The sequence below is a fragment of the Squalius cephalus genome (genome assembly GCF_949319135.1).
Source record: "Squalius cephalus genome assembly, chromosome: 18".
Classification (NCBI taxonomy): Eukaryota; Metazoa; Chordata; class Actinopteri; order Cypriniformes; family Leuciscidae; genus Squalius; species Squalius cephalus.
In genome coordinates, this window is record NC_137139.1 from 18,352,536 (window position 1) to 18,364,976 (window position 12,441).

Sequence of the window (12,441 nt, forward strand, 5' to 3'; positions counted from 1 at the left end):
TATAATTTTTTTTCCAGTTTTTCATTCCTTGACACACACACCTAAATGGTAATTGGCTAACTATTAACACTAATAATAATTAAAAAAAAAAACAATATTCATTATTTAAATTGTTTTTCTTTGTGTCTGGCACTTCTAATTATATAAACTAATTATTTTTTACTCCAAATCATGTGGGTGTGACTATTAAGTCTCTTAAAACATCCAACAATTTTACCTTTTTATGACAAGGCAAGGTTAGTTCAGGTTAAATGCTATTTGGTGCAACATCCCAAAAACATTAATATGAATTAAATTCCCTTTTGCGTCTTCTTTGCGCTTGAATATTTAAATTGGCACTGGCCCGTCAACCATCCCGAGCATCGTTCACGTTTGTGTTTTCACAATTTTGAATTGTTAGAACACATAAAAATGTTACCGACCAACTGGTGATTCATATACTCACCAACATTGATTTTTACACGTATTTGCCGCTTGGTGAGTGTTAATTTTAGGCCCTGCTTATAAACAACATATACATGAGCAAACATGCATACTCTTACATACAAACACTAACATGCAGAGCAGAAAATAGCCACTTAGGGTCTGTGTCTCTTTCATTCAGGCCAAAACAGGCCACTGGTGGCGGCAACTTACAGCCTAAGGCTATGGTTATTTTAAAAGACAGGCTGATTTTATCATGAGAACCAGCAGTGAAGCTTTCCATTTAATGCTCCTTTGTGATTTCCAACACCAATGTAAGAAGTGAACAATTCTGCTGTAAAGCGTCAGATCCCTGCAGCATATTGCAGTGTAGATTTCACTTCCCCTACTGAGAAATGACTCCACTCCACAGTTCTTATCAGCCCTGGCACGGCATGAACAATTACCAGGTGTTGTTACCACATCTGCTGCTCCTAGAGAGTATTGTGACACAGTCTGACATGGAAAATAAGATGCATTATAATTATTGGCTAGTCTACACCGTCTGTTAATAGAGCAATGTATGTTTATATATTTATAACACTTCCGTCCAGAACTTTGGGGTCAGTAACTTTTACTCGACAAGGACGCATAAAATTGATCAAAAGTGACAGTAAAAACATTTATAATGTTATAAAAGATTTCTATTTCAAATAAATGCAGTTCTTTTGAACTTCTTCAAAACATCCTGAAAGAAAATGTATTACGGTTTCCACAAACATATTAAGCAGCTCAACTATTTTTAACATTGATAATAATAAGTAATGTTTCTTGAGCAGCAAATCAGCATATTAGAAGGATTTCTGAAGGATCATGTGACACTGAAATGACAAGTAATGATGCTGAAAATTCAGCTTAGGAATTTCACAGGAAAAAATAAATTACATTTTTTAACTGTATTAATATAGAAAACTGTATTTTTTAACTGTTAAAGTTCAGCAGCAGTCAAAATGAGTTGAATTTGAGCATTTAAAGGAGTCATAACCTAGTATTACCTTGGATACCTACTGCTGTATTATAGTCTTTCAGGCCCTTCTAAAAAAGAAAAGTGGAAAAAAAATAAACACAGAGCTCCTCAGACCCTTATTTCTGAAGGCATTATTGTCTCGCGAGATCTGATGCGATATTTTGGCTGTCGTGGACGGTCATTTTAATAATGCAAATGAGGGGCGCGTTGATTGGTTGCAGGAAGGAGGGGGGTTGACACCGCAGGTAATGCTTTAGCATATCATTCCAAAATGACATCATGGTGCAAGTTGCGAATGAACCCGACACTGGCTTCCCGGCCAGTGTATAAGCGTTAGGCAATCAATATACAATAGCCGAGTTCATGATGATCTCAGTCATTTGTTTTTTGCAAAGTACGTTAGCAGCCATTCCCCATGTTTACCTCGAAGCTAATACTCCCGCCAGTGTTGTGCCTGAACGCGTTCATTGAACGATCGTGAACTGAACGTACCGCATTACTGCCTGATGAACGTTACTGTGAACTCGTTCATTCTGGTGTCTGTGAACGCCACGCTCTCTCAGTTTAACTTCGTTCAGTAGGATGCCAGATTTCTATAAAGCCTTCCAGGCGAAAACCCACCTAAAACACACCGTAAACCGGCCTTAATATGTAGCGGAAAATCACCCAATCTGGCAACACCAGCCACCAGTGTCCATTGACTCTCTTGTTCGATCTCGTTCATCAAAATGAACAATTCTTTTTTCGAGTCATTTCGTTCATTTAAGGGGCTTTAAATGTTACTATTAACTGGCAAATTCCCCGAACACATCAACCTACGCAATCTTGATCATATTCTGAATTAAGAAATCATTATAATGCAGTCAAAAATCGTTTACAGGGAACATAATTAATTACTTCACCTCGAGTCTTTCGTTTATTTGTCTAGTGACAGACGCAATAGCATACAATAGCCGCATTAGCAGTTAGCTGCTGTTTGTTACACACAGTAGAGCAATATAAACACAGTCTTACCGTTTCAATTGCAGGCAATTTTGTTGGAATGGCGCTTTTCCCGAGCTTCGATGCCAACTTCGCCTGATATTGCCCCAAATTTGTGAAGGATTCCGGTGTACAATGTTTAGCACAGCACAAACACCTAACGATAAGCCAGTGGGAAGGGTTGAAGGAACCGCGTCATTAAAAATGAATTCAATCCACTGGTCCCTGATAGCTAGGTCCGTTCTTGGTAGAGAAAACACATTTACATGTTGATTCTGGCAGTCAACCACAGAGCAACTCACGTGTGCACTACGTTTCTGCATCTTTCGCGACTGAATATGAGGGGGAGAGGGGAAGGGCGGGCTTCCTGCTGCGGTGTCCATATATGGTATATCCTGCCCCGTCTTGACGTCAAGACGGGGCAGAAATCAAAATCTCGTTTTTTAGTGCGCGTGCACGTGGGCTATTTTACAAACCCTGAGGGTAAACAAACGCTTCACTTTTAAATATCGGCTTCCCGGCCAGTGTATAATCATTATGCAATCATAACATACATTGATTCTCGTGGAAAAGTGAAAATTGCAGGTTATGACTCCTTTAAAAAAAAAAAAAATGGTAGCTTTGGATTTGAACTGCGGCTCCCCTTTCACAGTAAACAAATGTTTTACCATTATACACTGCTGTATGTTTGCCTGTCCTTTTTTATTATTTGGTCATGTCTTATTACTCCTAGGGAACCAAGAGTGTGTTTCTGACAAACAACAGAATTATGAGACAATTTTGTGAGGCCTTACCCAGAACATAGATCTTGTTACCGCGTACGAAGGAGAAGGCTCCATAGCGGGGTGTGGGCATGGAGGTGAGGGGCAGCCATTGGTCTTTTGTCGGCTCATACAGCCTCACTGAGGCCTGAGGGGTCGTGTCGGCTCCCATCCCGCCCAATGCATACACCTTACCATCTGAGAGGGACAGAGAGAAAGAGACTGTAATTATTTTGAACTCTGTTTCCAAGTCTCCCACATCTCTCTTATTAAACAAATTAATAACAAACAAATCAGGAAATGACAGAGCAGTGGAAAATAGTCCGTGCAGAATCTCTGAAGACATGCTCTTTTTTTCCCCTCAGCTCCAGCTATTTTAAGGTTTACTTAAATTCCAACTCTAAACCTCACAGTCCACATTTGTTCTCTTCCCCTAAGGGGATAGAACATTAAAAATGAATGTGTTCACATACAGTAACTGACCCACAAACTTTTCTATTATAGCTCAACCAAAAGATATAATATGTCACTAAAAGACATTTATTCAAACCTTCCGGCTTACTCTGGCATGAATTCACATGCTTGTTCACACTGGTTAGTGTGGAAGTGGAAGTGGAAGTCACCATAGATGGGTTAACTTATAGATGAACGGTAATATAACATAACCGACATGTTTAAGAAGCCCGGTTACTTACAACAAATATCTCAAAACTACAATCTTAATTGTACAAACCTCAAACTTCAAACAAAATCTATAAAGCCTAATTTACATTTTAGAAGAAGGCATGTTGGCACTCAAAGGAATGGCAGAGACTTAATTCAATACTTATACTCTTCCTCTAATGCGAACACTTTCTGCATTGTTTGGATCTAAAGCCAAGAACTCATCTGTGCTATTTTTACAATCCCCATTCTGACTGCTGTGTGAACTAGTTTGCATACTAATGTTCAGATAATGAGAACTGTGTGTTAACTGAGGTTGTGATGACATTGTGATGGTATCTAAATGCTGGTGCTTTCAAAACGAGAACGGTGTAAAATGAATCATTTGTGTTTAGGGTTTTGAAAAGAAAATTTGTAACTTGTGTTAGTTAGTCAAAATAGTTTTGAGAAAGTAGACTTTCTTTGGAAAATGATCGTTTAGATAAGAATCTTTCAGCTGCTTTTGCTTCAGGAACCAGATGTTAACCGTTTCAACATGTTCCAAAATAGTAAAATAAAATTAAAAATATATATATTTTAATATATATAATATAATAAAATAACTATTGCTAACAGAACGGAATTTATTGTGAAAACAACTAGCTAACTAAAACTGTAACTAATCCAATGCGTGTAATGCATGACTACAATTAGGCATAGCACCAGATAAAATACATTATATCCCACTCTGATATTACTTAACATGTTTGAAAAAGCTGTTAGTTTAGTTTAGGCTAAACTCTAATGTAAAAAGTGACCTTCATGAAGTTTTCAAGGGGAATGCTAATACAGCACAGCAGTGAAATTAGAATATGAATGTGGAGAGAAATGCAGCATCAGCAAAGAGAACAGCCTTGCTGCAGCACAGCCAACAGCTAATGGAGAGAGAGAGAGAGAGAGAGAGAGAGAGAGAGAGAGAGAGAGAGAGAGAGAGAGAGAGAGAGAGAGAGAGAGAGAGAGAGAGAGATGTACATTCAACGGTTGAAGAGTAAAGCACACTGATATTGATGGTAGTCTTAATTTAATTGAACTGTCAATGAGATGTGAGCATGTGACAAAGGGCATAGGAGTATTGACTCTGACTGATGAAAGAGTGCGAGTTATTACAGCACAGAAACACAAACATGAAGACATCAGGATCATCCCAGGAGGAAACAGCATTAATGATCACCATATGGAGCACTTAAGAGGACTGTGAGAGATAATGTATGTTAGTAAAACACAGTCTCTGTATGTATGTATTCTCTCTTAGCATGACTGCAGCAGCTGCTGACTCAGACATCTGCAGTACTCTGGGACAGCAACCTGTGACTAGAGTTAAATGCGGTACAAATGAGACAGATAGGGAGAGATACCGGGGAGTAAAATAGGTGGCAGCAGAGAGCACATGCAGTCCTGGTCCTCCAAAAAAAAAAAAAAAGGCACTAGTAAACATCTGCTGTAGAAGCAATATACTATATATACACTATATAATATACTGCTGATTTCTGAATGGACGCTAATAAAGAAAGATGTTTTTTAGTCATCTACCATCTCCCACCATAACAGCAGAGCCTAGACCATGCTAAATCAAACCTTGGACCCCTCGAGAAAGCTCCTGTTGAATTCTTAATTCCTTCTCGCTTTGCCCCTCTCCAACGAAAAAGCTATTTTAGTTCTAGTGTATTAAAATGAAGAGCAATGTATGTGCATTAGCTGTGTAATTGGTTGTTGCAAAGAATGATGGGAAGCTTGGTCATGCAACCATGTCTCCTTAAAAAAATGGATAAATGAATAGTATTATCTAGCAAGCTTTATCACTATTCTCCATCAACAGTACAGAAAATGCAGACAAGCCAAATTGTACCCTTATAGTTATATCTCATGATTCTGTAAATACTAATTTACTTCCACCTAAATCAGTTTTGTTATTGTTAACTAAAATTGTAAATAACATCAAATTTAAATAAAGCTTAAATCAAATAAAATATTAGATGAAAAACTTAATGAGTAAAATAAAATTATAAAACTGAAAAATAAAATAAAAGCTAAAATCTTACAAAATGTATAAATACTATAAATAATACTACAATAACACTTGCTTTAATTGACATCCCTCTACTTCAGAATATTGAAAATAGAATATTATGGTGTCATCCACATGTACTAACACATATGATTGCTTTGACATGATTCAAATCCAGATTATAATTTTTGTGCTGCGACAGAGAGTGATGGGAAATGTAGTTTTGTCAATAACCTGTCACCTCCTTAACTGCCTAAGTATATTCTCTATTAGAAAGACTTTGTTTAGCAATTCGATATTTGCTCAGAGATTATTGCAATGCTGATTAGGGCTCAAAAGCAACAGTGAAAGCAATGCTCTTACCTGCAATCTGACACAAAATCTACTTTATCTCTTTTTTGTGGCTTTTTATATGTGAAAACATTTTTCATTTTTTAGGCCTTTTTTAGAGCTTGACAACCACAAGTCACTTTAAATTGTCTGCATGACGGGTGCTGCAAAGCAATTCCTGAGGAAAAAAAAACATTTCAACCCCAATCCCCTTAAAAAAAAACCAGAATACGGGTTCGGAACAAAACGAGTATGAATAAACAATAACAGAATTTAAATTTTTGAGGCGAACAGTCAATTTAAAATCCTCACTGACAGTGAAAGGAGAAAGTATTTTAGCAACTGAAAAATTACACATCTATTACATCATCACCCAGAAAGAGAGGAGGCCGTGGGAAAGCAACAGTGAAAATAAGAGGTCTTTCAAGGCTTGTGTGTAAATGACAGAGGAAAACAACACTCAAAGATCATGACCACCATCTTCACTTTCATCCTCTTCACTGAATTCATTCTGATGACCACAAATGATTTCTCCAGTTTGATTCGATATGGTCTGACATGTTCAAGACTGTGTAAAGATTGAGCGAGACTGAGCGAAAAGTGCATCTAATGTACTCAAGTTTTCCAGTCCCACTTTATATAGGTGTCTTTAACATCAATTTACTAACATTTCAACTCATATTGATACAATGCACATTGTTTACATGTTTTTATATTACTTATATTTAAAAAATGCCTGAATATAATCACATAAGTAATTAATTCCTGTAATTACATCTATGGGTGTTTTCACAAATAGTTTGTTTTAAAAGAACCACATTCAGTTCACTTAAAGTCAACCAGAAAGCGAACCAGCCGAAAGTGACCTCAGTCCTTTTGGTCCCGCTTCCTTTTTTGATCCTCTTCTGCATTGAAGTGATCTCAGACCCTTTCTTGTTCACACCACAACCTCAAAAGAACCCAGCTTTCTGTGCATTTTGCATGTGCACACTTCCACCTTCGACAACATCTGTCAGACAAGCACAAGCGCTTGCAGCCAAAATTTCATCCAGGTTGTCGTAGAAGGGAGAGAAATATGGAAGCAGATCAGTCTCATTATTAATTCACGCAAAACACTTGATTCACACATGCGTAGACAATTTCACACACATGAAACTAAGTTCACGTGCACAAAAAAACAAGTTACGCGGTAAACCCATCACAACAGACTGAGCTGTCTGGCCAATCAGAGCAGAGTAGCTCGCGGAAAGGCGGGATTTAGAGAGATTGATTCATCTGACGAGTCGTTTGAGTTGTGTGTACATGTGATTTTATATATGTACATGTCTGAAATCCATTACTTGGACACAGTCACCTCTGATCACTCCAAATTATTAGACACATGCATTTTCTGTAAAGCACAATAAATGTGAATTGAACTTTATTTTAAAGGTGTCCATGTTAAAGTGTAATTACACATTTAATGACTGAGTAATAACAATTTACATGTACTTAGTATAGGGTTAGGTTTTAGTTTAGAGTTAGTTGCATGTAATTATGCATAATTTATAGTTACTACTACAATAATTACATGTAACGTGTAACAAGGACACTGTAAAATAAAGTGTTTTCTATAAAAATGTGTAATATATCAAGCAGTTCCACAGATAGACATTCCTCAGTTTTTGTCGTAAACATACACAGCAGAGAAAACAATCAGCAGGACATTTTGTTGAATGCTCGTCATATATTTTTGGGTATATCTCCAAAATCTCACTCTTCATTACTGTCAATCTTTATGTCAGACGGCGTGTGGTTTCAGTCCAATGCGAAATGACAAATTGCCTGTTGCTAGAAATATATAGTGTCTGGTTAGGGCACGGTGTCAGTTGTCAGACAACAGACAGAATCCAAATGTCTGTGTTCACTCATTATTGAATGTCAACCACTCGTTAAGCAACCTCTCACAACAAGATATCAAAAATAATATCCATATATTGCACTGTACATATTCCTGGCTACTCAGAAAAAAACTTTAACTTTTTGTATTTAAAAAGAACTTTTCAACTTTCTGTCACAGCAAGTCCCTGGCCATATATTTCATCTAAATTAAACAAGCCTTTGGAAATGGTTCTGTCCTTTTTAATAGCTCCTCTTTCCCCTAAGGACTGAGGACAGCACCAGCGCTTATTCTTTTTGTGTTTCTGACATCTTTATAATATATATTGTTAGGAGATTTTTAAAGGAATATTTCTTGTACAGAAACTATTTGGTGTATTATAATCATAATACATATCATTATAGTGCAGATAACTGAATAATAGCCTACATCATTAAACTACTGCAATCGTTGTATATTGTTACATAACTTAGATACGATTTATGCTGTGATTGATTTATCATACAGTGTGACAAGCAAAATAATGTCTTAGCATATGATTTAATGTCACGCTGTGTTTCATGCTGTTAGGTCAATCCGCGGCCAAACTGAACTCAGCCGGGCATTATTGTAACAGTCACTCGTTCTGCATGGGAAAATATTTAACCACATTGCACCATATCCAATGCTTTTATAAACAGATTTCAGATTTTAGGTTTGCTCAAATTTATTCCATACATATTAACCCCGTAAAGCCTAACATACAAAATAATAATCTGTTTTTTTAATGGAACATGTTTAACCTTTAGACAAAGTATATATATTTTTAAAGTTTGCATGTGTGTTTTTTTTGTATCATATTTGACAGTACGATATAGTGAGAATATGGAGAATATTGAATATGGAGCTCATAATCGAGGAGGGGGAAAAACAACTCAATTTTAAAAGTCCCAAACTGAGCAAAGAATTTGCAATTTTGTGCAGTTGTTCTGGCCAAAAAGTAAGATGACGTATTGATGCTTGTAATATAAATCAATGCACTTACATAAAATGCATATAATTATCAGTTGTCATTTTATATCGCATTTTATTGTCATTTTATGATCAAAGCTATGTAGTTTTTTGGGGCAAAACATATAATGCAATACAATGACAGAGATGTAAAAATTAAATTTCTTCAAAAACCTGATGTATTAGTATTTGATACTCACATTTTAACATTTACAATTTTTTTTTTTTTATGAATAATCAGGTTAACTTAATTTGCTTCTGTCCAATAATTTTTTTTTTCTGTCCAGTTAGTGTTTTTGAAATACTACTAATAATGTAGAAGTTTATCTTTATGTTTACTTACCAATAACCTGAAGATGGAAATATTTAGAACTATACTTAAAAGACTTTTACTGTCAGGATAATAACCAGGAGATCAGAGGTAAGTGATACAAATGAAGCTTTATTCATAGATGATCAGAGTGCAAGGTGAGTATTAATTCAAATCAAGTGCAGATTTCGTGATGAGTCGAAGTGAGGCAGATAGCAGGTAAGCAAGTTCACTTTAGATAAGCTGATGTCAAGTAGTCACTTGTTCAATAACTTTGTCTCTTCTCTTTCAGATGCAGATAGCAGTAAGCAGATTCGGAGGACATACACTGGATTCTTGAAGGAGCATAGGATCTCTGACAGCATGGAGTCGGGCAAGGATTCTGAAGACGGAACAACAGGATACAGAGGTTAGTATGTCAGGTAAGTATACATTACATCTTGGAGTCTGGAAGTATCAGCGGCAGCAGAGACAACGGCATGTGAACTGTTCCTGTTGGAGACTTGACAAAGACTGATACCATTGTGAGGGTTTTATGGGTTGGTTGATGAGGTAATTGATGATGAACAGGTGTGTGGGATTAATATTCTGGAGAGAGTGATCTTTGAGTGGTGGACTGAAACGAGCTTGATTGATTTCTGACATTACCCCCCCCTCCAGCGTCCGCGCCAGCGGACCTAGGATCTCGACGTCGTGGGGGTCTACCTCGAGGTCTTGGAGCAGGTCTTTCAGGATGTTGTAAATGGAATTCAGTGAGTAGCATGGGGTCGAGGATGTCTCTACGAGGTATCCAACACCTCTCCTCTGGTCCATAGTCCTCCCAGTCGACCAGGTACTCCAACTGACCACCTCGACGTCGGGAATCCAAGATCTCCCTTACAGTGTAGATGGGTTCTTCTTCAATGGGGGGTACTGGAACATTATCATCCTGAACTAGATCTGTAGACGGAACAGGAACAGATGGATGATGGGATTTCAGAAGAGAGACGTGAAATGTAGGGTGGATGCGATACTGGGCCGGTAGACGGAGCTGGTAGGTAACTGGGTTAATTTGTCTTACGATGGGAAATGGACCAATGTACCTTGGACTCAACTTGCGACAGGGTAGTCTCAAACGAATGTCTTTGGTTGAAAGCCAAACCAGTTGTCCAGGTTGATATCCAGGAGAGTTACGACGATGAATGTTTGCAAAGCGTTGTTGGCGGTTCAGGGCTTGTTGGAGATGTTGATGAGCTTGATTCCATACCTGCTCACTTTCTTGGAACCAGGCGTTAACTGCAGGGACTTCTGATAGTTCACCGGACCATGGGAACAATGGCGGTTGGTAACCTAGGATACATTGGAATGGTGTTAGATTAGTGGAGGTTTGTCGAAGAGAATTTTGTGCGTATTCTGCCCACACAAGATATCGGCTCCAGAGATGTTGATTGGCATGGCAGAAGGTACGAAGGAATCGACTGACATCCTGGATCTTCCGTTCTGCTTGACCGTTTGACTGCGGGTGATACCCTGAAGTTAAGCTCACAGTTACATTCATTAAAGCAAAGAAGGCTCGCCACACCTTGGAGATAAACTGCGGTCCCCTGTCCGACACAATATCTTCCGGGATGCCGAAGTTCCGGAAGACGTGCTCCATCATAAGTTCCGCAGTTTCAAATGCAGTAGGTAAGGCTTTCAGGGGAATTAACTTGCAAGCCTTAGAAAAGCGATCGATGGCCACCAGGATACACGTATTCCCATCTGAGGGAGGAAGGTCAGTTACGAAGTCGACTCCAATGTGCGACCAGGGACGTTGGGGAACAGGTAAAGGCATCAGTTTTCCAGCTGGCAAGTGTCGGGGATTCTTGTTCATGGCACAGAGAATGCATCCTTGAATAAAGGTCTTGATATCCTGTATCATACTGGGCCACCAGTAACGATTCTGGAGAGTACAACAGGTCTTGTTAACTCCAGGATGACCGGTGCCAACAGATGAATGTGCTGAGGAAATCAGAGAGGTGCGGAACCTTTCGGGTACATAAATCTTACCAGCTGGACACTCTGGAGGATTGGGTTGATGCTGAGACCATTCAACTAGCTGTTCATTTAGATCCCACTGAATGGGGTTGACAAACATCTTTTCAGGTAAGATATTCTCAGGTTCTTCATGGGAAATTTCAGGGGCATGGAGACGAGACAAGGCATCAGCACGGACATTCTTCGAACCAGGGCGATAGGAGATCTGGAAATGGAAGCGAGCAAAAAAGAGTGCCCATCTGGCCTGGCGCGGATTAAGTCTCTTAGCTTCCTTCAAATATTGAAGATTCTTGTGATCTGTGAGAACCAAAAATGGATGTTTAGCTCCCTCTAACCAATGCCTCCACTCTTCTAAAGCAAGCTTCACCGCCAAGAGTTCCCGATTGCCAATATCGTAGTTGATCTCTGCAGGGGATAACTTGCGGGAGAAGAATGCACAAGGCATAGGTTTGGATGACGAAGCCGAATATTGTGAAAGAACAGCTCCTACTCCCGTAGTAGAAGCATCAACTTCGACAATAAACCTTTCTTCAGGATTTGGGTGTTGGAGTAATGGAGCTGTAGTGAAAGCTGTCTTTAGTGACTGAAAAGCATGCTCGGCTTCAGAGGTCCAGAGTAGCATCTTGGGTTTTCCTTTGAGGAGAGAGGTCAGAGGAGCAGTTAGCATGCTGTACTGGTGAATAAATCTCCGATAGAAATTGGCAAATCCTAGAAATCGTTGTAATTCCTTTACAGACTGTGGAGTGTTCCAGGAAGTAATGGCTCTGGTTTTACGATCATCCATTTCTACTCCTCTTTCACTGAGATGGTAACCGAGGAACTCAACTGAAGTTTGATGGAATGAACATTTCTCTGCTTTCAGGAACAAGGAGAATTCACGTAGTCGTTGGAGTACTTGAGAGACATGTCGTTGATGTTCCACTGGGTTTCTGGAGAAGATTAGGATATCGTCAATGTAGATTATTACAAAATGATTCAGGTAGTCTCGGAACACTTCATCCATGAAACTTTGGAAGACTGAAGGGGCGTTTACCAGGC

At 38.6% G+C, this 12,441-nt stretch overlaps 1 protein-coding gene across 2 annotated transcripts in view; it reads right to left on the bottom strand.

The window, feature by feature from the left end:
- The window catches only part of klhdc8b (kelch domain containing 8B), a 139,242-nt gene that overhangs the window by 46,164 nt on the left and 80,637 nt on the right, over positions 1–12,441 (bottom strand). For both annotated transcript variants that reach the window (XM_079848928.1, XM_079848927.1), the window contains one exon: positions 3,205–3,369. In XM_079848928.1, coding sequence (XP_079705054.1) covers positions 3,205–3,369 — 165 coding nt within the window. The remainder of the gene's footprint in view (positions 1–3,204; positions 3,370–12,441) is intronic.